This window comes from Motacilla alba, chromosome 22, assembly GCF_015832195.1.
Source record: "Motacilla alba alba isolate MOTALB_02 chromosome 22, Motacilla_alba_V1.0_pri, whole genome shotgun sequence".
NCBI classification, from domain to species: domain Eukaryota; kingdom Metazoa; phylum Chordata; class Aves; order Passeriformes; family Motacillidae; genus Motacilla; species Motacilla alba.
In genome coordinates this window covers 1,652,846-1,678,597 of record NC_052037.1, presented here as the reverse complement: position 1 = coordinate 1,678,597, position 25,752 = coordinate 1,652,846, and the positions used below count along the sequence as shown (strand labels likewise).

The following is a 25,752-nucleotide window of genomic DNA, read 5'->3' as shown; positions in this document are numbered from 1 at the left end:
CGCCGGACGGCGCAGACGCATTGGGCCGGGCTAGAAGGGCGTGGCGAAAGGGGCGCGGTGACGCGACGTGCTGACGCCAGGGAGGGGCGGGGCGGGGCCGGTGTTCGGGGCCGCTGTCAGAGCCGGGACCACGAGCGGGGTGTGCGGACGCACCGGTGGGTTCCGCGGCAGCGGCGGACGGTGAGGCTGCACCTAGCCGGGCGGGAGGGCCGGGGGCGGGGGCCGGGGCCGGGGCCGGGGCCCGGGCCGGCAGGGGAGCGGAGCGGGGGCCGCGCCGGGGGCCGCACTGGGCCGGTAGCCCGCGGTCGCGCCCCGGTGTCCTTGGCGCCGCCCGGGCGCCTGGGAGGAGGGGAGCGAGGGGGCGGGACTGTGGCCAGATGGACAGCCTTGCGGCCAATGGGAGGGCTCCGCTGCTCGCTGCGGGCCTATAGACGGCGAGGGACGGCGAGCCCGGGCGGCGGCGCGGGCGCTGATTGGCGCGCGCGGGCGCGGGCGGGCCTGGCGCTCTCCCGGGCGGGCCGGGCCGGGGTCCCGCCGCCCCTTCCCGCGCTCCTCACGGCGCCCCGCGCCCGCCCTCCCTCCGCGGGGCCGCTCCGTCCCGTGTGCCCGGTCGGGGAATGCCGTCCGAGCCCGCGGCGCCTCGCGGACATCTCTGGAGGGCTCTGCCGGGCCGGGGGTGGCCTTGCGGCGGACACGGAGGGTCTGCCCCGGCCCCCGTCCGCTCTGAGGCCCTCGCCTGCCGCGGGCCCGAAGGTGCTCGGTGCTGGATCAGCTGTGGCTGCAGCCGGTGGCTCTGGCCCCGCCGTTTCCTGGAAGGTGGAATTTGTGCTGTTTTTAACCTAGAAAGTATTCCTACATCACAAGTCCTTACCGAGACCTGCCATCTAGGCCGACGTCCCCATCCCGGCTGCGGGTGGGTCACATTTAACACTTAAATCTGCTTATTGGCGCGCTCCGGCCGTCATCTGTTGTGGGCATTCCTGAGGTATGACCTTTCGGTGAGGTTTGGGCTGTGGCTGGCTGCCCCACTGCACTCTCCTCAGCCGTCACTCCCAGTGTGACCTTTGCATTCCTGTGTGACCCTGATATTCTTTATCTCAGACTTGGTTTCCTACGTCCTTGCTTCTGGTTCTGTATTTTGATACAACTTGTAATCATCCCAGCTCCAAGCTTGCCTGTCTCTCTCCAGGCTCCTAGCTAACCTTTCCTGCAAGAGATCTTCCAGGAGCAGCTAGTTCTGCTCACTTTGGGTCAAACTCTGGCATTAACCTCACTGTTCTCCAGAGAGGTCACTGGATGCTGCTGAGTGACAGCACCAAAACTGGATATGAAACTGGAGATGATGATGCTACTTCTGTCCTAAAGGTTTTTCCCTGCCATATGCATGCCTGTGCTCTGGCACCGGATTCAGTTGGCTCTCTGAAATATCACGGAATCATGGAACGCTTTGAGTGGGAATGGATCTTAAAGATCATCCAGTTCCACCCCCCACCATAAGCAGGGACGCCTTACACTAGCCCCGGTTGCTCCAAACCCCATCCACCCTGGCCTTGGACACTTCCAGGGATCCAGGGCAGCCTGTACCAGGGTCTCACCACCCTCACAGGGAATAATTTCCTCCCAATAGCCCATCTAACCTGCTCTCTGGCAGTGGGAAGCCATTCCCCCTTGTCTTGTCATTCCAGGCTCTTGTCTAAAGTCCCTCCTCAGCTCTCTTGGAGTGCCTTTAGGGGCTATGGGGGTCTCCAAGGACTCCCTGGAGCCTTCTTTTCTCTAGGCTGAACATCCCTGACTTTCTTAGCCTTTCAGAAAAATAACAGTGTGTGTTTTGCTGTGTAGATCTGATGAGGGTGAACTTGGAGAATCCCCAGAGCTGTGGCACCTGTGGTCCTGCACCTGCTGGCCTTCCTTGCCAGGTGTTATTGTGGGCAGGGCGGAAACAGGTGGTTCCCTTTTTCCTGTGGGTAAATCTGTCACTTTGTCTGAATTCAGGTGACTCTGGGTCTTCCTCAGGCTTTTTGAACCAAAACCTTGTAGTTTGCAATGAGAAGTGTAGCCCTGGTCATGCTGGGCAGCCAGCACTGCAGAATCACAGAATATGCTCAGTGGAAGGGACCCACAAGGATCACCACGTCTGACTCCTGGCTCAGGACCATCCCCAGGAGTCGCACCCTGTGCCTGAGAGCACAGTCTGAGTGCTTCTTGTCAGGCTTTGACCATTCCCCTGAGGGGCTGTTCCAGTGTCCAAACATCCTCTGGGTGAAGAGCCTTTTTCTAACATGTAACCTAAACGTCCCCTGATGCAGCCCTTGGGCCCTGTTATTGGTCACTGCAGGGGAGAGATCAGTGTCTGAGCTAGATTCAGCTGGCAGGCTGGCTGGCAAAATGCTGGCCGTGAAGGTGTGTTGTTTTCTCTAGCCCCTTGTGAAATTTCATTTTAATCTAGTGAACACATGGTAACTGCTTTGCCATTGGGCTGCTGCTCGTTGAACTGGTCTGTGATATGGAAACCAGCCAGCTGGGTCACCTCTAGCCTTGGGTCCTGCCTCTTGCAGGAGGAGTTGGGTGGAAAGGGCAGCTCCAAGTGCCTGCACTTCCTTCAGGATCAGTTCCAGTGCTTTCCTTGGGCTGTGGTGGTTGGTTGGATATGTGCAAACCCCCTGGCTGACCCCAGGCCTCCCAGTACATGCCCTGCTGAAAGCTGCAAGGTTGCACCTCTCCAAGGTCCCACACCAGCTCCGGGTTACTTTCCTGGGTTCTCTGAGCAGCAGAGAGCCTCTCTCTGGGTCTTTCACCTGCACTGATATTCCTGAGTCTGGGCTTTTGAGGAGCAGCAGTCTTTCCTGGAGCCCACTTCTCAGGTGCTTTGCACTGCTGTACCCCTACTTTGCAAGTGATTTTCCCTGCAGACAGTTCCTTCCCAGCTTTATCCTGGTGCACATCACAACAAACCAAGAAGAAAACCTCAGCCACGCAGAGTGGTCATGGAAATGGAAGCCCAGACCAACCTGGGAAGGAGAGTGATGGAAGAGGCTGAAGTCAAGAGATGTGGGTGGCTTTGGTGTGCAGTGGCTCGTTCGAGGCCGGTGTTGGGTACCCACCGAGCAGATTTGCTTTGCACTGTCGTGACAGGGGAGATGATGATGCCAGGCTGCCTGGGGTAGGAGAGGCAGACCTGGTCATGCCGAGTGTACTGAGTGAAAACTGCATTTCCAAGCCATCAGGGACCTGGCTGTGGGACAGGGTGGATGGATTAATCCAAATTAAAAACTGATCCTTAGCTGGGTTCTCTGTGCTCGGGGAGGGGGTGGTCTCTGTTCAGTGCTCTCCTGCAGTAATTCATAACCCACTTTTCTCCCTCAACAGGAACTTGTGTGAGGCAACAGGACAAAAATGCTTAACTTAAGGACTTGTGCAGCAAAACTGAGGCCGTTGACGGCCTCACAGACTGTAAAGACAATTTCCCAACACAGACCGGCAGCACCCAGGACGTTCCAACAGCTCAGGTGCTACAGCGCACCGGTGGCTGCCGAGCCATTTCTGAGTGGGACTAGTTCAAACTATGTGGAGGAAATGTATTATGCTTGGCTGGAAAATCCCAAAAGTGTACATAAGGTAAGGATCAACCTTGCCAGGACGTCACCTTCACTTCTCTATGTGTCTGAACAGTGGGTGCAGGTAAGTGCCACCTCTTGAGGAGGAGTGAATTCGTCAGTAGGGGCTGGATGTTCGTGGATGGTCCTTCTGCCTCACTTTGCCCGAAAGAAACAGCAGTGATTCCTTGAGCAAGAAGCAAGAGGAGCTTTTTCTGTTCAAGAGGAAACGTCGTGGGCTTGGGACATGGGCAGCATCCTGGATCACAAACAGATACAAGGAACGGCTTCTGGGAATCCACTTGTAGCAAGCTCCCAATGCTGTGTTTTTTTCCATCTCTGGTGGCTCATCAAGAGGATTGATTCTGGAGTGGAGGATGGGGAAAAGGGGCAAGGAGGGTATTCTCCACATTGTGACTGGCTTCCTTTTTGTCTCAGGCATGGGTGGTATTCTGTGTTGGGGCAGACGTAGCTAAGCTTGGCTTTGAGCTTGTGTGTGTAAAGCCAGATTGCTGATCTACAGACTTGGCCTCATTCTGGCCTTGTCTCTTGTGTGGACTCCACCTTGTTCCAGTGACCTGTTCAGCAAGATTCCTTCCCAGCTCCTTTCTGTGCTGCTTTGTCCTCTCTGCACTTTTTCATGCATCCCCTGATGCTGAGCTGCTGGGCTTGCAGCTGTCCCTGGTCGCGTTGGCTCGCAGGCTTCATCAGCCTGTGTGCCCTGCCCAGGGGTGGAAAGTGCCACTCCTGTCCCTGATAAGCATTGGCCTCTGTCCTGCCACATGGAGGGTCAGATCCTGGGGTGGAGCTCTTGAAGGAGTGAGGCTGTCACGGGGACCTGGCTGAGGTTTTTCTATCCCTGTGTAGCACAGAGACCAGCTGCTCCTTGTTGTGCTGTGTCCCACCAGGGAGGAGGGACACGTTCAACTGGGAAGAGCTGGAATGTCTTTGCTGTTGTCACCAAAAACCTCTGAGGCTTCCTGCTGGTGTGCTGGTCCCAGCTGAGCACACTGAATGCATTTCCTCCATGTACACACCAGGGGTTTAAACTGCAGAACAAGCTTTAGTTCTTGCTTAAAATAGGGAAGGTAAAAAATAGGTTATTTTAGGGTATTTTCTGCATGGAATCCTTTAGCTGAGCTCCAGTTTTCAAGTCAAATGAGCAGAGTTGGATAATAATAACAGTAGAATAATAAAAATTAGAGAAGAGTGGGAGAAGGAGGAGGTGAAGGCATGATGGATGGGCTGCCACAGGGTCAGTCGGTGCTGCTTGCTCCTGGGACTGCATCCCCTTGAAAGTGGGGACACCATCCTCCTGCTCTCCATTTGACCAGCTTGGGTGTTTGGTACAGCCCACAGTGTCTCCCCATACCCTAAGCAACATCATGGGTGCTTCAGGCCAAACAGCTGTGGCTGCAGGTGGCTGCTACCTGCATACATCTCAGGTAGGTTCAGCCTCCCTAAGCAGCAGCAGTTTGGGTTGAACTGGGTGAGAGGGACACAGCTCTCCCCATGGATCTGTACATGAAACAGTCCTTAACACAGACCCTTTGACTTGCCAGTGTTTGGGATTTTAAATTGAAAGGGGTTTGATGAACCCATCACCCTCAGAAAACTGAAGGTCCTTGTCTAGGTTGATAAAGGACACAGCAATGTGCACAGCATGAACCCATTGGTTGCTACTTGACTGCCTGCTCTCAGCAAACATTAAATTTGCCTTAAATTTGGTTCAGGCTACTCCTCCTCCTCCTCGTGCAGCCCTAAGTTCTGGTGTTCATCACCTCCTCCCTGCTGGAGCAGGAGGGGCTGCCAGACCTGCAGACCATGCCAGGCGGGGCTGATGCTTCTGGAGCCTGTGGTAGGGGAAGGAGCAGGAAGCAGCCTGAGCTGGAGGTGGAAGCAGTGCGTCCCTTACGCACGTCCCAGCCTGAAGCACCCTCAGTGCCTGCAGTGGATGGGAAATGTCATCCCTCTTTCCTTGCTCTGCATGCCTGACCTCCAAGCTGAGAAACTGGGACATGGCAGTATGAGCCCACACCCTTCTTCAGAAGCTGAATTTGGTAGAAGGTGCTGGTTTGGCTTGGTGAGCTGGTTTGGGACTATTCCCAACAGAGGAGCCTGCCCTGAGCTCCACTCACAGAACTGAGCTCAGGATCCCTCTAAAGCCTGAACTATCCTGGTGTGTGGCAGGCCGCTGGTTCACCATCCCACTTTGCCTGTGTGTGGAGGAGCACTGGGAAAGCCAGTCCAGGCTAATGCTTTGTGTTGCAGCTGTGGGACTGTCTAAAAATGCCCCGAAACTGAGCTCTCTTGTACCCAAAATGTATATCTATGTATTTTACATCCTCTATGCGTCTATACAGGGTATAAAAGCGAGTGGAGCACTCACAGAGCTGCCACGGGCACAGAAAAGTCAGAGGACAATAACCCCATGAGTTTATTACTGCTGTTACCTTTGGCAAATGCTGGATTAAGTTCAAAGTTCTCCTTCCCATGATAAAGCGGGATAACTCTGATGGGGCAGCCTCTCCCATGGGAGATAGGAGCTCCAGGGGCACCTCTGTGCTCCTCAGAAACCCATGGGATAGCCCTTGGAGTCTCTTGAATTCAAAACCGCATCAGCTGGTTGAAAGCTGATGTCTTTATGGCCCTTATCACGGCCCTAGCCTGCCCTGTGCCATCCAGACATCATTCTGTGGAGCAATAAAGCACTCAGTGAAAGTGCCACACCTTGTTTGCAGAGTTTAAAGTGAGCTTTTCCTTCCGAAACAGAAGCTAATTGCAACTCCAAGAGAAATGAATGGCAGAAGGGCGAAGGTTATAAAGGCAGCACCCCTGGCTCTGTCCCTGTCCCCATCACCCCCCTCTCAGGTTGACAGGTGCTCCTTTTCTCTTGCCTGTCTTTATTTGCCAGTACAGGAACCTTAAACTGCGGAGCAAAGTATCCAGCCAGGTTCCTCTCCATCCCAAGGGCACAGAGCCCATCCCTGGGTGCTTGTCCCTCCGTTTCCAGGAGCTGATGGCTTTGTGGGCACCCAGGAGCTCTGTGAGCCTGTGGAAGGGAAGGGCTGGGAGGGAACAAAAAGCAGCTCTCCCTCTTTTCCCACTGAAATTTCCTTTAGCAGTCAGAACAGGGTTGGGTGTTTTCTGTCTTCCCTTTTTTTTCCCCTTGGGGGAGTGATTGTTTATCAGTTACAGTCAAAATGTTCCGGATCTTATTTATGTTCCTTTAGCGTGACCTGTTTCTAAATTTATTCGCCTTGTGCAGTCATGTGATGGGACAATGGGGTGTTTGGGTAAATTGGGACTGGAAATACCTTCCTGGGGCATGTGATGGGTGCTGCAACTGGAGGAGCTCCGGGGAGAACAGCTGAGCTGGGGCGACTCCAGCAAAGGGTGGATTTTCAGTCCTTTCCACCCTGCTTCCAGGGGACAAAAACTATTTTCTGCCCCAAAAAATCTCTGCTTCTCCCCTGGGGAGAAGGAAATGAGCTGGAAGTCCACGCTGGGGCTTGTTGCTCAGAGAAGAGCCAAGGGATGGGGTGTCACTCTGTCCTGTCCTGGTGGCACTGCCAAGGGAGGGGTGGCTCTGGCGTTGGCCTCATGCCAAAAGAAACAATCCAGATGGATGGGAAGTGGGATGATGATGCAGCTGGAATAGTGGGAGAGCTTTATTGCTCCTTTGTTCAGGGCAGGTGGGTGCTTTCAGCAGCAGCTGCATGGAGATGAGGTACAGGGGAGGAGGCAGTTCTGTCCCCTGCTTTGGCAGTAAAGTTGAGACCTCTGTTACCTTGACTGGAGGAGGTGTTTGGACTGCAAGCGAAGACCCTGGTCACCTCTCTTCTTTCCTTTTTCCTAGTCATGGGACATCTTTTTTCGCAACGCCAATGCTGGAGCTGCTCCAGGCACTGCTTACCAAAGCCCCCCTCCACTGACTACCAGCCTCTCCACCCTGTCCCAAGCCCAGTCCCTGGTTCAGGCACAGCCTAACGTGGATAAACTGGTGGAGGACCATCTTGCAGTGCAATCTCTCATCAGGGCATATCAGGTAAGGAACTTTGTGCCGAGGAGGGTCAGGTCCTTTGTAGAGGGGCTTGCTGGGGCTGAGGTGGGCTGGGGTTAGTGTGAATGATGCACATTTGCATGGAGAGCACGCAGGATAGGAGCTGGGCTGCCTCACAGCAGCAGCTGATCTGTTGGGGCAGAAGCTCAGCTGATGCTTTGCTGGACAATGGGAAGATTAAAGCTATTGTCATCCAAGCAGGGTGGCAGGGAGGGGGAGGTCTCCACACTGTGTGGTTTGCTGCTGTCTGGAATGCTGCCCCAGTGCCATGGGCTCCTGCCATGCTTAGCACCGAGCACCCATCCTGCTTCCCCCTGTTGCAGACCCAACTTCCGAGGAAAGGAATGTCTCTTCAGTTAACTTGTTTTAATGACTAATCTGTGTTGTTGCTTCCAGGTCAGGGGTCACCACATTGCAAAGCTTGATCCTCTCGGCATTAGTTGTGTAAATTTTGATGATGCGCCAGTAACTGTTTCTCCAAACGTCGGTGAGAATTACTCTGCAAATTAATTCTAATGTAATTTAACTTTTTTACCCCTCCCCTCTTTTGTTTTTCTCTCCCTTTTGGTTCCTGTTCTCCTTTCCATTCCTGATGCATTTCATAGATTCGAGGGCATCATGTAGCACAACTCGATCCACTGGGCATCTTGGATGCAGATCTGGACTCCTCCCTTCCAGCCGATATTATCACATCCACAGACAAACTGGGTGAGGGCTTTGAGAGCAGTTGGTGCTGCATTGCTTGAGCTCCCCTCTCTTTCACAGCTTCGTAGGTAGATTGCTTCACAGGCCGGGGGTCTGAAGTTTCCTTAGTAATGATCACTCTAAAATTGTAGTTGCTGGCAGCAGCAGCAGTGCAGTCCTGCCACCCTCCGGCTGTCGCTCCAGTACTCAGCTCATGTTTCTTCAACCAGTACCAATCAGTGTTATCACTGATCTTGTTCACCCAGAAGCAAAAACCCAGGAGGGCTGGAAGCAATTGCATCTTCTAGAAATGCAAAGCAGAGAGGTTTTTTGTTGGTGAGAGCTGGAGGTCTGTTCTCTCAGCTCCTCTTGCTGCCCTTGGTGACCCTCAGAGCTGGGGGTGAATATACTGGGTTCATCTCTGCAGGGCTGAGATGACCTTCCTGAACTGAACTTCCAGCTTGCCCCAGCATCTGTAAATCCTTTAACTGCCCTTTGTCCAAGACGGAGCTATGAGTCCCTACTGGTGATCATAACAAGGAAGCTTTGGGATGCATTCCTGTCCAAGTAGAGAGGTGGAAATTCCAATGCGTTTGAGTGAGAGCTGCATGAGTGTTGTACAGAAGTGTGTGTGGTTCCCAGGACTTGAAATCCTGATCTGAAAGTGCCTAAACCCAGCACCTCTCCATGTGCTTTAGAGCTGATTTCTGTAGTTTGCTACCATTCTCCTAGCCAGGATGAGGTTGCTGAACTCTTGTCACCTCACTGGTGCTTCCCAGGGTGGTTCCCTGGCACTCCGAGTGCTCCAGAGGCATGCTGATGCTCCTAACGTAGAGTAGAGCAGCAGTGATGATTACTAACCTCGCCAATCGAAACAGCCGATCAGAATGCACGGTGCATGGCAACCTCCTTGATTCCTTATTCATCTGCCAGCACAGGGACACCAGCCCTGGACCTGCTGGACCTTCGGACAGGATTACATGTACCAGGAGCGGTAGGGAAGGGAGTAGGTTTTGGTTGGACCAGTTCACTGGATGGTGAGGAAGCTGCTTCATCCCATAGTCTGGACTCTGACATGCTTCCTGGAAGACCAGCCCTTGGATGAACCTCAGGAGCCATGCAGCTCCAGCTAGGAGTGTGTCCTGTGCCTCTTGCCATTTTGATGGCAAGAGGTGGGGAGATGATTGCTGTGAACCCACCTGTGGGAGAAGACACGTGCTCATAGTCAGCATTGTGAGGAAAGCAGGAAGACTTTTTAGGTAACCTTAAAGCCACTCACCATGGCTGGGTAGTGGAGAGGATGAGGAAAGGCTTTTCCAACTCAGGGTTTTTGACCTCTGCTGTGGGCACTACAATTCTGAAGCAGAGCAGGAGAGGAGAGCCCTGAAGCCTTATGCCTGGTGGATGTGTATTCCTTTTGAGAGTAGAGCAGGATCTGGGTGACGCCCAGAGCGAGTCAGCTGTGAGTGGTGGCAGTGACAGCTGTCCCTCAGCAGGAAAGGGAGCGGGGTGTGGGGAGCACAGTTACTGTGCTGCTCAGGAAATCCTAGACTCACAGAGTGGTCTGGGCTGGAAGGGAGCTTAAGAGGTCAGCTAGTCTAACTGAACTGCCAAAGGCAGGGACACCTTCCACTAGACCAGGTTGCTCCAAGCCCTGTCCAGCCTGTCCTTGAACATTTCCAGGAATGGGGCATCCACAGCTACTCTGGGAAGCCTGTGCTAGGGCCTCACCACCCTCACAGGGAAGAATTTCTTCCTTATGTCCAATCACTGACATGCCCTTCGTCAGTGTGCAACCCTTGTCCCTGGTCCTGGCACTGCAGACCCTGGTGAGAAGACTCTCTGCTCCTTTCCCATAAGCCCCTTTATATACAGAAAGGTCACAACAGGATCTCCTGGGGCTTTCTCTCCTCCAGGCCTGACACCCCTAGCTTTCCCAGCCTATTTCCATAGCAGAGGGGCTCCAGATTTTCAAGCATCTCCACAGCCTCCTCTGGACTTGCTCCAGCAGGTCCATGTCTGTCTTGCCCTGGGGACCCCATGCTTTAAGCAGCACTGGTGGGGTCTCACCTGAGTGAAGCAGAAGGATAGAACACTCCCCTCAGTGAGCTAGTGGTGTTGATTTGCTTCCCAGGAATCCACAAATTCATAGGAAATAATGAGTCCTGAGAACGAGATATAATAGTGGCAAGCTGCCAGCTCGTGCTGGGGTTGTGTCTCATGGTAGAACCCAGACTCAGGTGGCCAGGTCTTAGCAAAAGGCTTTGTTTAACTAGCTGTAAGTATTATTTATACTGAGTAGATTTTCCCTTGATATTCTTATCTTGGAAAGCCTCATCTAGTCAATCCTAGCTGTAACTGAGTGAACTTAGCTTGCAAATAGTGTTCAGAAAGTGGGGAAGGAGCTGCGGTGGTGCAGAAGACAGAGCTCCAGCTGGGCCTAAGGTTGGTTGTTGCCTGATTGTGGCAGAAAAAGCCAATTTCTAAGCAGATCCTGCTGTCTTTTTGCTTTGAAGGAATGTGTAGCACTTTACAGGGTGGTTAATAACAGGAGTGGTTTTGAAGCTTGGAAACAATCTTGTTTCTTCTTTCTGAACAGTGAAGTCCTTCAAAGGTCAGCTTTTGTGGTGTGATCACAGTTGCCAACAGTTTAAGTGGCACTGCTGTGATTCAAATGAGTTGGATGGTTAATCTCAGAAATTGATCCTTCTTCTCAATTGCCTTTTGTTTAGCAACTGGTTTGGCTCTGGTTTGGAAGCTCTCTTTGGATTAAGCAGTGCGATCTTTGGGGAAAATGTCAGAGGGAGAAAACCTGCCCAGGGCTGCTCAGTCTGAGGAGTGGTGGGGCTGGAGCCACCCAATTCCCCTTTCTCTTGTCTTTTCCATTAAAACAAAACAACCCAAGTAATCTCATCCTGGTCTTCCACTGCAGCTGGTCTGGCATGGTAAGTGTGTAAAACAAGGACAGGATGACTACAGGAACTCAGTATGACCCTGAAAATAGAAAGAATGAAATAGCACCTTAGCACACTGAAATCCGGGTGGTGTGTGGAAGGCTGTGTGTGTCTAAGTGTCTGTCTGTCTGTCTTTCTCCCCGTGGAAGACAGCTGCCTCTGCCTCATGCCAAGGGGAATTGATGGAAATCCTCCTCCAGCTCAGGAAGAGCCAGGCAAGCCCCTGCGGGGACCTGGTCTTGAGGTGCTCCCACCTTAATTTTCCCCACTTTGGGGAAGTGTCTGATTTTCCCTGCTGACCCAAATGACCAGTGTTTCCAAGGCCTTTTTGTAACCTAGGTGAGATTGAGGCACTTGGGTCACTAACCTAGCCGGGCAGGCAGCTCTGGTGCTGCATGCTTACCCACCATTGCAGTGTGCTGGCACTCTGCCTGCACCAAGCATGCTCCAGAGAGGCGGCTGTGCATGCCTGCTGTGCTGCCGTCTTTGCTGTCTTCCTCATGAACTGCCTGCTTGTCAACACCCCAGTCCTCCTCCTTTGTGCAAGGGCAGCACCCTTACCTGCGTGGGTTGACCTTGAAATCCTCCTAGCAGCACGAGCAGAGCAAACCCTCTGGAGCAGGTGTTGGTGGGAGGCAGCTCCCAGCTTCTGCAGAGGTCCCACTCCCTGTGATGCAGCTTGGCAGGATGCTTTTGGTCGTGGCAAATGAAGATGCCAGGCCACCCTCTCTCCCATCAAGGTGCAAGAGGAGATCTCAAACCATGCAGCTCAACTACTCCCCAGTGTCTGATGCCCCCTTCCCCTCCTGCTCCTCCTTCCTCTCATTAGACTTCCCACCAAGATTCCTCCTCTGCCTAGTGTATAGTCATCCTCCATCCCTGCCCTTTTGCCTCTGATGGATTTTGCCTGTATTTTAAATACTGTATTTTTGACTTGTGCTTTCCATGACTAGTTTTCACAGTTTCAGATTTTTTTTTACTAACTTTGACTGCATCTCTCTGTCTTCTCCCTTTCTGCATCCCCCCTCCCTGCCCTCCCCAGACCTCGCAGTGTTCAAGGAGCGGCTGAGAGTGTTAACAGTAGGAGGTATGCAATTAATGAGCCCTTAACCCTCTGGAGTGCAGGACTCTCTTTGAATAGGTTATTCTGGGCATGAACTGAGCTGGTAAAGTGGACCCCTCCCATCTCCCACCACTCCTGAATTTTGTGGCATGTTTTATTTTTAATTTCTACTCAAAGTCTTGATGTAGGCGTGTGGTTAGTGACACTTTGCCTTGTATAAATCCCCAGTTTGAGCCTTGGTGGCCTTTTCTATACTGTGTTTGCATGCCTGGCTTGCTAGAGTACTTGTTTTTTTTGTTGTGAATATTAATTTTACAAGGCCTCAATCTCCCTCATTGGTTCAAGACTCCTAAAAATCCAAGCTGTCTTCTGCTGGTTTTGTCACAGGGAAAATTTGGCAGCTCGTCCCTTGCCTTCCTCCATCCGATGGTGTTGCTGCCTATAAATACCGAGTGTTGTCAGAGCTGTCAGGCTGCAGCAAAGAAGAAGCAAAGATGCTTAGATGTCCTAAAACTCCTTGTAAAATCTGATCCTCTCCAAAGTGTGCCAGAGTGTCTTCAAAGCATCACAGGAGAACCATCCAAAGCCCTGTGCTGCAGGTCTGCGAGCTTCAGCAAATTACTGAGGATTCCTTGAAACCCTTCAACAGGCAGTTTGTGTGGGAGGCTCCCTGCTGCTTCTCTCTGGGGTTTCTGTTTGCATGGGAACCAAAGAGAAACCCCAGAGACATGGGGCCAGACTCTCAACTCCTGTCTGGTTCAGTGTTCCTAGGCATAGCTCTGGAGCAGAGCCTGGCTTCATTCCCTCTCCTGGACTCTAGTGTCCCAGGAGCAGAGGGGATGAACAGCAGTGGCAGCCAGGAATGTGCTCCAGTTTCTGAACTCACCCCTCAAGGCTGCACAGGAGTGAGCCATGACCAGCCCTGTCATCAGGGAATCACAGACTGGCTTAGGCTGGAAGGGGCCTTTCATACTACCCAGTCCATGAGACCAGGTTGCTCCAAGCCTGGCATTGAACACTTCTAGGGATTGTCCACAAATCACTGTCCATTCCTGACCAGACAGCAAGGGATAGACTTTTAACATGAAGTTCAAGGAAGGGGCCAGCCCACGAGGGGCCAGTTTTTGCCTCCCATTCCCCTGAGGAAGGTGGGTTGCACGGCCCTGCCATGCTTAGATGGTGTTCCCCACCCTCTCTCTAAAAGAACAGGTCCTCTAAAAGCTCCCTCTCTAAAATCTGGGGTCCTGGGCTGGTTTGGAGGAAGCTGGGAGGAACAGTGGTATGTGTGTCCACTGCAGCTCCTGCCCTGGGGTTAGGAAACACCTTGGGACCAGGCCTTGTTGGGAGCGTGGGAGGGATGAGCAGGAGCCTGGAAAAGGGCTGTAGACCGACTCCTTCATCCACGTTCCTGCTTCAGAAGGGTCATGGGACTCTCCAGTTCCTGGACCTGCTTCTGCCTTTCTGCATTGGTTTAGTGAGGTCAGCACTGTCCCTCCTCCTCTGTGCCTCAGTTTCCTCAGAGACAACCATGAGCTTCAGCGGGTAGTGAGGCACCTCTGATGGCTTTGGGGTACAGTGGGACTCACCTGCAGCCCTAAATCCCAACCTCCAGCTCTTGAGACCTGCTTGGCCCCTTTGAGGCCCAGCTCAGCTCCATACCATGAGTAGGAGCTGCCTCCAGATCGTCAGCTGCCTAGCACCTAAGGGTGGATGCTGAGCAGAGCTAAGCAAAAGCTCTAATTAAAAAGCTGTTGATTGGGGTGAAAGGGTGCCTGGGCAGCCAAACCCCCGAGTGGCTGCTGGCCACCTTCCTCCCGGGCTGAGCTATTCAGGAGAGTCCATCAGAGCCCTGTTGCCTTTTCTCGCTTCTCTGTCTCTCTCTCCTCGGGGTGTTGTCTGCTGGGTTGTGTCTGTTTTAACTGTTTCCTTCTGTGCGTTGACTCTCCATATTTAATTCCCACCACGTGCCGATACCTCTGATGTGCTCGGTGACTCCTCAATTCCTGGTTCTTTTTTCTCCCTTTTGTTATAATTTGTTGCGTGTTTTTTGTGTTCTTGGGGCTCCAAACTCCCTGACTCACCCTGGATTTTAATTGCCCATTTCCATGCATATACATTGCTTTGTGGTTCATTTCCTGCGGTGCCTTCCATAATAACTCATTGTTCTGTGCTTAATATCTTTTTGTTTAATTATGGCTTGGTTTTTATCCATATAAACCTCCTTCATGCTTATTATTTTTTTATGCTGCTTTTTTTTGTCCCTTCCCCCCTTCTCCCAAACGTACCTGGGCCCCGTGTGACGGTATCCACGTCCCTCTTCCTTCCTTCTTTCTCTTGCTTCTCCCACCCATGACAAATCCTGCAGGCTTTTATGGTCTGGATGAATCTGACCTCGACAAAGTTTTCCACTTGCCCACAACCACTTTCATCGGCGGAAATGAATCGGCTCTTCCACTGCGGGAAATCATCCGTCGGCTGGAGGTGAGGAGGGCAGGGCTCTCACCAGAACAGTGTGCAGCCAGGGGCAGGGGCACAGCAGTGGTCTTTGGAAAGTCCTGGGTCAACCTGCACATTTTAAGATTTTCAGTTTGGGAGCTGCTTTTCAGCACTCGCCCCACTCACCAGAGTCACCTCGAGTAACCTGCTCAGCTCTGATTGTCTCCAGCTTTCTGCTGCATTGCAGCAACACACTTGGTTTGCCCAAGGTGGAGCAAACCCCAGGCAGCTGGATATTGCCTTTTTTGAAACCTCTCCAGCTATGCTTTCCAGTTTGAAGCTGTAGCTGGTACTTGCAGAGCACAGGAGTGGGCTGGAGGCCAGTGATCCCCTCTTCAGGCTCTGCAGCAGTGTTGCTGTCCTGCATGGGTGTCCATCAGAGGGTCTTGGTGCAGGTTTGAGACCCCTGGGGCTGGGGCTTCCAACTCGTACAGGCAGTTCCCCTTTTCTGCCAAATTTCATCCCCTCCTGTGCTTGGATTGATCTCAAGCAGCTCTTAGGCATGCTGCAGGCTGCTCAGATGGTCTCTGCTGAGACTAGTTGACCTTGGAAGAAGCAAAACTCTGCCAACTTCTTAGCCCATCTGCAGGAATGGACTCCTCATTGTGGGAGGAGCTTCTCATTCTCCCCTGCCCTGTGATGTGGGATTTTGGACTGCTCACAGGTGATGCCATGAAGAGGGAAAATCTCTCCTCTGAGGTGGATGTAAAGGATTTGAGGGACTGATTGTGGGCCCCTCAGGGAAGGGGAATTAAACAGCTTGATGCTGGGTCATGTGCACGGTCCGAGCTGCCCTGCAGCATCCGGGAACATGTCCTGCCACATCCCTTTTCCTGGGAATACCACTCAAACAAGGCTCCTGAAGTGGGGCTGTTGCAGGGCTGGCAGCTAGGTTCCCCCAGGATCCCCCTCCAGCTGCCAGGCATGAGGGTCAATGTCTCTGCTGGCATAGAAGGGCTCTTTGGCTGAAAGGGTAAAGGGGGAAATGAAGAGCCCCTGGCCCTGTGATCCAGAGGGGTGCTACAAGTGCCAGTCCTTTGAGGGTTTGAGGTGCTGAAGCCCTGGCTGTTGTCTGATGGCCCCTCATTTCCTGTTGGAGCAGATGGCATACTGCCAGCACATTGGCGTGGAGTTCATGTTCATCAATGACCTGGAGCAGTGCCAGTGGATCCGGCAGAAGTTTGAGACCCCAGGCATCATGCAGTTCACCAATGAGGAGAAACGCACGCTGCTGGCCAGGCTGGTCCGCTCTACCAGGTACCCTGGGGGGCTTCACCTTCTCCGTATCTTCCCCAGGAGGTTTGCCCCAGCCAGAGTGATGCAGTCCCCAGCTGAGTCACATCTTGACATCATCTGTCGCCGTCAGCTTAATGTACAGGTTGACGCCACTGAGCTGCCCGTCTGGCAGGCTCAGATGCTGGCAAACAGCCTGAAAATGTGAATGATCCTGAAAGAAAAGGTCTAAAAATAAGGATTAAGTGCAGCATGGTGTTGGAGTGGGGGTAAACAGCCGGCTGAACTCTGTGGGAAGACACTGAAGTGACTGACTGTTGTGTGCTGCATGGTACCAGCTGGAGCATCAGCCGGTGCTGTGTCTCCCCTGGTGCAGTCCCTGTCCCTTCTCTGGTTTCTGCTCTCACTAATCCCTCCCTCCCTTTGCCTCCCAGGTTTGAGGAGTTCCTCCATCGGAAATGGTCTTCAGAGAAGCGTTTTGGTCTGGAGGGATGCGAAGTGCTGATCCCAGCCTTAAAGACCATTATTGATAAGTCAAGTGAGAAGGGAGTGGATTATGTGATCATGGGAATGCCCCACAGGTAACCTTGCCTCTAGCCATGGTGCTGCCTGGTGCGGGTAGAAGGTGGGAGGATGCTGCTGGGGTTTGGTACTGGAGGGCACACTGGTTTCTACCATCACCAAATTGATCTTGGTTGGTGATGAACCTCAGCTGGAGATCTCAGGCCTTGGCTGCTCTCTGCTCATCAGGATCTTTCCAGCTTCTTTGTAAATTCATCTGGAGAAGGGTGGTGGCTTGAGGTCAGAGCTGGAATCATGCTGGAATCCCAGCACCTGCCCACTCTGGGGCATCTCAGCAAGTATGTAGGATGTGGTGTTGGCCAAACCATCCCTGTGCTGAGGGATCCTCAGACTCCTCCTGGGGAGTCCCTGTATCTGGGTGACCCCACAGCCATCACAGGAGGTGTGGCCTGTGGCGAGGGCGTGTAGATCACCATCAGCACTCAATGGCTGTCAGCAGTGGCCTTGCTTTTGCAGGGGACGCCTGAACGTTCTTGCCAACGTGATCAGGAAGGAGCTGGAGCAGATCTTCTGCCAGTTCGACTCCAAGCTGGAGGCTGCTGATGAGGTGAGCTTCTCCTGCCTGCAGCAGGCTGCTGCTGCCTGTCCCTGAGCAGTCCCCAAGGGCTGTGGCTGGATTGTGCCACTGCTTCTGGTATCACTCAGTGGCACTGGTGTTGCATGGATTTCCACGTTGCCAGCGCACCTGGGTGATGGCAGCCTTTGTAGAGGTGCCAGTGCTGGTCTGTCCTTGCCTGTCCTGGGGGTGACATGTGCCGTTGTCTCCAGCACAAACTTGGCTCTTGGCAGCTCTGCAGGGCATGAAGCAGCCTTGGGGTGGTTGCTGAGAGGTGGCCAGGAGCAGAAGATTATTTGTGCCCCTGGTCCCCATCTGGGGTTCTAAAGCAGCTCCAAAAGCAGCTCTGTCACTGCAGTAATGTCATGCTCCAAAGCTTCAGCATCACAAGCTGGGATGATTTGGCTTTTGGGAAGCTGGGCTGGGCTAGTTTGATCCTGCCATGACCTTCAGTAGGATTTCAAGGTGAGAAAAGCAGCAGGCTGGGGCCTCGAGGTGCCCTGGTGGGCTACCTGGCCGCATATTGGGAATGGTGCCATGGATGGCCATGCTGCTGCAGTGTGGGTAGAGCTCAGGCAAGCATTACCTGTTATTCAGGGTCTTTGCCCAGCCCACCACCCTTGCTTCATCCCCCACACCTTCAGCTGTGTCTAGATGGGCTGGGTGCATGTCTGAAGGTGGCGGTGGTCTGGCACCTGGACCCGGCTTTCCTGGGTGCCAGTTCAGCTGCTGCAGTGAGTGCCTGCTGTGCTGTGGCAGTACCTCCAAAAAATGCCCCCCTCTTCCAGCCTTGGGGTCAGCAATCCTCTGTCTCCTTCCCCGCCCCAAAAGCCCCTCCTGCTCCTGGGGTGACTCCCTTCTCCCCTCCACAGGGCTCTGGGGATGTGAAGTACCACCTGGGAATGTACCACCGGCGGATTAACCGCGTCACTGACAGGAACATCACCCTTTCCTTGGTGGCAAATCCTTCTCATTTGGAAGCAGCCGATCCTGTTGTTCAAGGCAAGACTAAGGCAGAGCAGTTTTACTGTGGGGACACGGAGGGGAAGAAGGTGAGTGCTGCTCAGATGTGTGTAGTGACGAGGCTTAGGCTGGATGGATTTTGGTGGAGACAGGCTGGTGGGAAAGTGAAGTAACTTGTCTGCTTTCTGTTTGATGTGCCACTTCCCCTGCTGTCACCCTGACTTTGCTCCCCATCCTTCCTGTTGTTTTTGGAGATAACTTTGGGAGGGGCTTGCCCATCCTAGGCTCCCATTGCTGCTTTCTTCATCTCTGAACTGAGCTGGGCTGTGGGCACAGCAAATGCACAGCCCCTGACTGGAAGACAGGGACATGAGGGGAACTCCAAGGCAATCCAAGCACCACACCTTGGAGGGCTTGGCAGCAGGATCTCAGTGTGACTAGAGATAACCATTCCTGGGGCTGGGAAAGCTGGAACTGGCAACAGAAGGCAGTTCTCCACACCCCGGTGGGAAGGGGCTATGGGGAGCTGTTTCCTGTGTGATTCATTGCAGACCTGACTCCAATCCTAAGAAGTGGAAGAGTGAGATCCAAAGTGCTTCCCTCCCTCCTACACCCCAGGGGCTGGATATAAATAGCCTGATCCTGTCCTCGCCTGGCAGGCGGTGTCCTTAGCCAGCCCCTGGGATGGTGACAAAATAACGTCAGTGGCTCTGCAGCTCCTGGGCCCGCTGCTGCCCCTGGGGCTTCTGGGCTGAAAGTGTGAGAGAACAGGGCTTCTTCTCTTCTTCCCCCAGTGAGAAAAAGGCTTTGCTTTGGGGTGTATGTATTTGGGAATGGGACTTGCTGCCCAGCTGGGGCATACTGGGTGTTGTTTTGCTGTCTGCTCAGGGTGCCCCAAGTGTGCTGTCCTTGCTGGGGGTGTGGTGGTGGCCACAGTCTCTGCCCAGTGGTGTGTCAGCCATGGCTGCCTCCCTCCCATCCTCTGGGAAAGCATTGGATGTGTTGATGAACTGCTCTATGTCCTTTCTGGGATGCTGAAAGCTCATGGGGAGGAGAGCTGGGCCCTTTCCTGGTGGTGCCCTGCTCTCTGACGCTGATGACCACCATGGCTTCCCCTCTCCCAGGTGATGTCCATCCTCCTGCACGGAGATGCTGCATTTGCGGGGCAGGGCATTGTGTACGAGACATTTCACCTGAGCGACCTTCCCTCCTACACCACCCACGGCACTGTCCACGTTGTGGTCAACAACCAGGTGAGGAGCAAATACCCCATGCTTGTGGGTCCCTGGCAGAGGTGTCACTGCAGGCTCTGGGGCAGGGAGTAGCTGGAACCAGCAGCAGCTGTTTCTCTGCCAGTGTTCATGGCAGGAGCCCTAACCTGGGGTCAGCAGGGGGTACTTCTCACCCAGCTGTTCGACAAAAGCAACTTGTGAGCCCAGGCTGGTGCAGAGGTGATACAACCTGATGCTGAGTGTCTGAGGTCTGACAGGGCCCATCCTGTCTACTGCCACGGAAACCAGAGGTGTTTCACTGGGACCAGCCTGTCCCCATAGCTGCAGCAGGTCTCAGCATGTGCCACTGTGTGCAGACACAGGAGACAGGCAGGTTGTTCATCTGCATCCCAGCTGCAGCAGCTGAGCTGCCCTTGGAGCTGTGTGGACAGTTTCCTGGGACAGCAAAGCGCAGCTGCCTCACGCTGAGCCAGCTGTGATGTCAGTGTCCAGAGAAGGAGCTGCATAGCAAAGCTGAATCCCAAATGCAGTTGGTAACAGTGTGCTTATCCTGACCTGCCACAGATTGGCTTCACGACAGACCCCCGGATGGCGCGCTCCTCGCCGTACCCGACCGACGTCGCCCGGGTGGTCAACGCGCCCATCTTCCACGTCAACGCGGACGACCCTGAGGCCGTTGTCTATGTGTGCAACGTGGCAGCAGAATGGCGAAGCACCTTCCACAAGGACGTGGTGGTAGATTTGGTAAGGAATGTGGCACGAGTGCCTGCAGCTGAGACTCTGCCAGGGGCGTGCTTGGGTCCCTGCTGGGCTGTTTAGGGCCCTCCCTCACATGACCCAGGTAGCTCCCAGGTGCTTTTGGGGTGGTGGGTCACAGGCAGCATCTTTCCTTTCCTGGCAGGTTTGTTACAGGCGCAACGGGCACAATGAGATGGATGAGCCTATGTTCACGCAGCCCCTGATGTACAAACAGATCCGGAAACAGAAGCCAGTGTTGCAGAAATACGCAGAGCTGCTGATTTCCCAGGGGGTGGTAAACCAGCCGGAGTATGAGGTACCATCTGCGGGGCTGAAAGGGGAAAACTGCTGGTGGCATCTCCAGGGAAAACTACTTATGTGGTTCAGACCTGGGTGTGAACCATATGCAGGGCCCACGTGGGCCTACAAGAACCACATTCTTACACTTGTAACCTGAAGGTGGCAGAGCTGTGCTGGGGTTGGGTGTGCATTGCAGACCTGGCAGCAATGGAGCTCAGAGCCAAGGCTCGTCCTTGAACTGTGCCAGCTCTGAAAAGTGCAGGAACATCTAGTTCAAGGATCACCCTGTGATCAGTGTGGAACAGGCCATGCAGCTCTGGGCCACTGCAGCACAGGCAGGTGCCCGTGCTCAGGATTGCTGTGGCCACGGGTATCTGGGGCAGATCCTGTCCTGGTTCTGCTGCTTGGGCAGCTCACGACGCAGAGGTTCCCCCAGCCCTGCTTGCCCTGGCATCACCTTTCAGCATCAGTAGGGTTGGACACAAAATGTCAGAACATAGCAGAGCTATGCCTTGGGGTGCAGGGGTCCCAGCTGTGGCTGTGCTCTCTGAGGCTTCACTGCACAGCTTTGGGATTTCCTGTGGTGGGGACCACTTCTGCCCTCCAGCACCCTTGCAAGCTTACCAAGGTCCCGAGGCTCAACACCCTCATTTGGAGATCCCCCGTTAATGTTTTTCTGCCTCTTGGTTCTGCCTTTCAGGAGGAAATTGCCAAGTACGATAAGATTTGTGAGGAGGCCCATGCCAGATCCAAGGATGAGAAGATCTTGCACATCAAGCACTGGCTGGACTCACCTTGGCCAGGTAAGGCACTAGCAGTGATTTGGAGGCCATAGCAAGGCACCTGGCCTCTCTAGATCCATGGCAGAGATTTTCTAGTAAGCCACCCCACAGGGGAGGTTAGTGGTGCTGTTCCTGGTGTCCCTATGTTGGTTTGAGGGTGTCTGTGACCTGAGGTCTTCGCACGGATCTGGCGCAGCTCCTGCAGCGTGGTGTTTCTCCTTCTCTGACAGGTTTCTTCACTTTGGATGGGCAGCCCCGGAGCATGACCTGCCCTTCCACTGGCCTCAATGAAGAGGACCTGACACACATTGGCCAAGTGGCCAGCTCAGTGCCAGTGGAGGATTTCACTATCCATGGAGGTAGGAGCTTGTGAAAGCTGTGCCAGACTGGGCATTTGTTCCAGAGAGATGTGAGATAGGGCTGGGATGTGGCCTAGAAGGAAGGGACATACTGGACTGCTTCAATATGGATGGGCAGCAGGTCAAGGGTGGGGATCCTTCCCCTGCATGCTGCATTCTTGAGACCCTGCCTGGAGCTTTGGGGGCCCCAGAACAAAACCTGGACCTGTTAGAGCAGGTCCAGAGGAGGCCCTGAAAATTGTACCAGTGCTGGAGCCCCTGTGCAGGAACTCCGAGAGAGCTGAGTGTGTCTAGTCTGGAGGAAAGGAGGCTCCAGGGAGACCTTAGAGACCCTTCCAGTGCCTAAAGGAGCTTCCAAAGAGGTAGAGAGGCACTTGGCACCAGGGTATGGAGTGAAAAGACAAGGGGGAATGCTTTCCCAGTGCCAGAGGGCAGTGTTAGATGGGATGTTGGGAAGGAATTCTTCCCTGTGAGTGTGGTGAGGCCCTAACACAGGTTTCCCAGAGAAGTTGTGGCTGCCCTGGAAGTGTTCAAGGCCTGGTTGGACAGGGCTTGGAGCAACTTGGTCTACTGGAAGGTGTCCCTTGTAGTGCAAGAAAGCCCTATGGCAGGGGTCGGGCTGGATGATCTTTAAGGTTCCTTCTCACCCAGACTCTTATGAGAACTTGTTCACGAGGGAGCTGTGGGTAAGGGAAGTGAAGCAAGGAACAGCTCTTCTTTGGAGCTGATCCTTCCCTGCAGCCCTGATTTCCTCATCCATGATTCATCCCTCCAGAGGAGGTGAATCCATTCCTCTGCCCGTGGCACTTGCAGTCTGTCAGTCCATGGGCTGGCTGTGGAGCAGACCTGGTGTCACTGGAGCTCTGTCCCGTGCTGGCTGTGAGCCGCTCCTGTCCCGGCAGGGTTGAGCCGTATTCTGAAGACCCGTGGGGAGATGGTGAAGAACCGCACTGTCGACTGGGCCCTGGCAGAGTACATGGCATTTGGCTCCCTGCTCAAGGAGGGCATCCACATCCGCCTGAGTGGCCAGGACGTTGAGAGGGGGACATTTAGGTAAAACCCTGCTATTGGAGGCTTTAAAGGCAATTCCAGCCCTTCTGGAAGGAATCCAAAGGCTGACAATGAAGTTACTCTTCTCCCTTTTCCAGCCATCGCCACCATGTCCTGCATGATCAGAATGTGGACAAGAGGACCTGCATCCCCATGAACCACCTCTGGCCCAACCAGGCTCCGTACACTGTGTGCAATAGCTCCCTGTCAGAGTACGGTGTCTTGGGTGAGTGAGTAGGTCTGTGCTCACTGCCCAGGGTGAGGCTGCTCTGGAAGGGTAACCCAACCCTCTCACTACTCTTCCATTCCTCAGGATTTGAGCTGGGCTTTGCCATGGCCAGTCCCAATGCCCTGGTGCTTTGGGAAGCCCAGTTTGGGGATTTCCACAACACTGCTCAATGTATCATCGACCAGTTCATCTGTCCTGGCCAGGCCAAGTGGGTCAGGCAGAACGGCATTGTCCTGCTGCTTCCCCACGGCATGGAGGGCATGGTAAGGACTCCCCTGGCTCACCCTGGAGGTGGAACCCTGGACAGCAGTGGCACTGCTCATCATGTGGCAGTGCCTGACTTTGGGTTGTCATGCTTGCCTTGGCCTGCAATGACCATCCCCCTTCTTGGTCCCCATAGGGTCCCGAGCACTCCTCTGCCCGCCCAGAGCGATTCCTGCAGATGTGCAACGATGATCCCGATGTCTTCCCTGTGAGTGGTGGCCCCCATGGTGGTGTGGTGCTCAGCCTGGCCCTCCTGTGCCCTGGATTGGGCTTAGCACAGTGGGAGCTGATGGCAGGAGGCATGGGATGCTTTGGTCTCATGCTAGCCAGAGGGTTTGGGGAAAGGGCCTGAACCTGGTGCCCAGGCTGCACCTCTGCGGAACCTGGGGCCATGGCATAGTCCAAGGGAGAGGTGGCCCTGAAAATGGCACGAGAGGGGGTTGCTGGCCACCCCCATGGCCAGACTAAGGTGGAGGGCACAGCTCTGGAGCCTCTCCCAGATCTCTGTGGGTCTCTGTATGCTCTGGAGAGTGAGTGAGGGAGGGAGGGAGGCAGGGGAGGTAGGGCTTGGGACTACTCTTCTGCCTGCTGCTGGAGCCACAAGGCCAAGAGATACCTTGTGTTTCCTGAAAACCCCTCACCCGTGCTGGCCAAGGCAGAAGCTGGATGACTTTGATGTGCGTCAGCTCTATGAGTGCAACTGGATCGTCGTCAACTGCTCCACTCCAGCCAACTTCTTCCACGTCCTCCGGCGCCAGATCCTCCTGCCCTTCCGCAAACCGGTCAGTGCCAGCAGCTCCGTGCCCAGCTTGGTGCCCAGGCAGGGCGCTGTGTCCTGCTGGGTATTTCCCTGGACTGGGATTGGGCTGAGGGCAGCTTCTTCCTGCACCTCAGACATGGGCAGTTGGCTGCTGCCTGGCCAAGGACCTCATGGTGCTCAGGACTGGCTTTGCACTTGATGTGCAGCTGCTGTCTCGTGTGGGCTGCAAGGGCTGTGACCCCTTCCCAAACTGCACGGGCAGGTCAGGGCTGTTGGAGCCAACAGACACTGCTACGTAACTTCTTCAGCCAGTTCAGTCAGCTCCAGCCATGGGACAGGCAGGTCCCTGGTGGCCCTTCCACCTCTTCCCCAGGGGACATCCCGACTGGGATGGCTGGTGCTGTCGGGGTGGGTGCTCAGTCTGGCAGAGCATTGCAGCTGAGTGAGAAGCAGATCTCTGGCAGCTGCTCCCTTGCTCAGGCAGGATGGGCAGCGGAGGGCAGGCAGGTGGCTGCTCCAGCTCTGGCTTGCAGAGGAGGTGTTTCTGGCAGAGCTGACCACCTTGCTCTGACTCTTCTCCCCCACTCCAGCTGATAATCTTCACTCCAAAGTCGCTGCTGCGCCACCCCGAAGCCCGCTCCAGCTTTGACGACATGCTGCCAGGTACAAGTGGCACGGAGCTGCCTGTGCTCCCCCGTGCTGCTCCGCAGGGTGGGGGGCAGGAGCCTGTGGCCTTGGGTAAAGTCTGCCTGGCAGCAGCCTCCCCATGCTGGAGGCTGGCCGAGTGAGGCCAGGGCCTTCTCCTTGGCACACCAGAACCTCCTTAGGGCTGAGCCTGGCACCCTTGGGAGACTTGGCTCCATGGTGCTTCCTCCACCAGCAGCCACTTGCGCTGGGATTTGGCAGCCCCAAGCGGCACGTGATGGTTTGTAGTGGGAGTTGTGCCTGTACCTGGGTTAGCTGACTCTGCCTCTCAGGGTCCCGGGAGGGGCTGGCATGGGCTGTGGGTGCAGTGGCTGCTGGCACAGGGCTGTGAACTGCTGTGGCTCAGGGTGCTGTTCTCTTTCTTGGCAGGCACCCACTTCCTCCGTGTGATCCCTGACAGTGGCCCTGCAGCCCACAACCCCGAGCAGGTGAAGCGGGTGCTGTTCTGCACCGGCAAGGTGTACTATGACCTGACCCGCGAGCGCAAGGCCCGGCAGATGGAGGCCGATGTGGCCATCACCAGGGTGGAGCAGGTGAGCAGGGCCCTGCCACCGCCGTGCCTGCGGGCTGGGGCTTCTGCAGCCCCTGAGACGCTGCCCCACATCTCCTGTGACACCACTCTGTGTCCTCCACAGCTCTCCCCGTTCCCCTTTGACCTCCTCCAGCGGGAAGCCCAGAAATACCCGGCTGCCGAGCTGGTGTGGTGCCAGGAGGAGCACAAGAACCAGGGTTACTATGACTATGTCAAACCCCGGCTTCGCACCACCATCAACCGCGCGAAGCCTGTCTGGTAAGGATGCAGGGGGTGCTGAGAGGCTGGGAGGGAATTGGTCGGTACAGACCCTTCTCACGGCCCACCTTCTCCCTGGCAGGTATGCAGGGCGGGAGCCGGCAGCTGCCCCTGCCACTGGCAATAAGAAAACCCACCTGACGGAGCTGCAGCGGCTCCTGGACACGGCCTTCAACCTCGATGCCTTTAAGGACCTGGCCTGAGCGCCGGCGCGGCGCAGCATGCTCCTCCGTCTGTCTGTCCGTTTCTCTGTCCTTTGCTCGCCTCCCCCCCTCAACTACAGATCTTATCAACCCACACTGGTGCCCGGCGTCCTTGTCTGCCTCATGCCAGGGTGGCTCCGGTGCAGCCACACT

At 54.7% G+C, this 25,752-nt stretch overlaps 1 protein-coding gene across 7 annotated transcripts; it reads left to right on the top strand.

The window, feature by feature from the left end:
* Positions 1-49: 49 nt before the first annotated feature.
* Positions 50-25,695, top strand: OGDH (oxoglutarate dehydrogenase). Of its 7 annotated transcripts, none has more exons than XM_038160142.1 (24): positions 50-180; positions 3,367-3,615; positions 7,453-7,641; positions 8,053-8,143; positions 12,337-12,381; positions 14,723-14,838; positions 15,956-16,110; positions 16,521-16,667; positions 17,125-17,215; positions 18,097-18,276; positions 19,312-19,440; positions 19,984-20,163; positions 20,321-20,473; positions 21,158-21,260; positions 21,470-21,598; positions 22,501-22,651; positions 22,747-22,874; positions 22,962-23,140; positions 23,278-23,349; positions 23,801-23,923; positions 24,492-24,564; positions 24,976-25,139; positions 25,242-25,396; positions 25,479-25,695. In XM_038160142.1, exons 2-24 carry the CDS (start codon positions 3,394-3,396, stop codon positions 25,597-25,599), a joined length of 3,096 nt encoding a protein of 1,031 aa, XP_038016070.1. In that variant the 5' UTR covers positions 50-180; positions 3,367-3,393; the 3' UTR covers positions 25,600-25,695. The 7 variants fall into 7 exon arrangements, with proteins under 7 accessions (XP_038016070.1, XP_038016068.1, XP_038016072.1 ...); XM_038160140.1 differs by lacking the exon at positions 8,053-8,143 and adding an exon at positions 8,262-8,364 and having other exon boundaries at positions 51-180; XM_038160141.1 differs by lacking the exon at positions 8,053-8,143 and adding an exon at positions 8,262-8,364 and having other exon boundaries at positions 62-155.
* The last annotated feature ends 57 nt before the right edge of the window (positions 25,696-25,752 follow it).

What these genes read in the sequence shown, in the direction of transcription:
- OGDH (XM_038160140.1), top strand. Translation starts at nt 3,394, where the DNA reads ATGCTTAACTTAAGGACTTGTGCAGCAAAACTGAGGCCGTTGACGGCC. An exon ending in CACATCCACAGACAAACTGG is followed by an intron (nt 8,365 to 12,336) that starts GTGAGGGCTTTG and finishes TGCCCTCCCCAG; the next exon opens with ACCTCGCAGTGTTCAAGGAG. An exon ending in GCTGGACTCACCTTGGCCAG is followed by an intron (nt 21,261 to 21,469) that starts GTAAGGCACTAG and finishes CTTCTCTGACAG; the next exon opens with GTTTCTTCACTTTGGATGGG.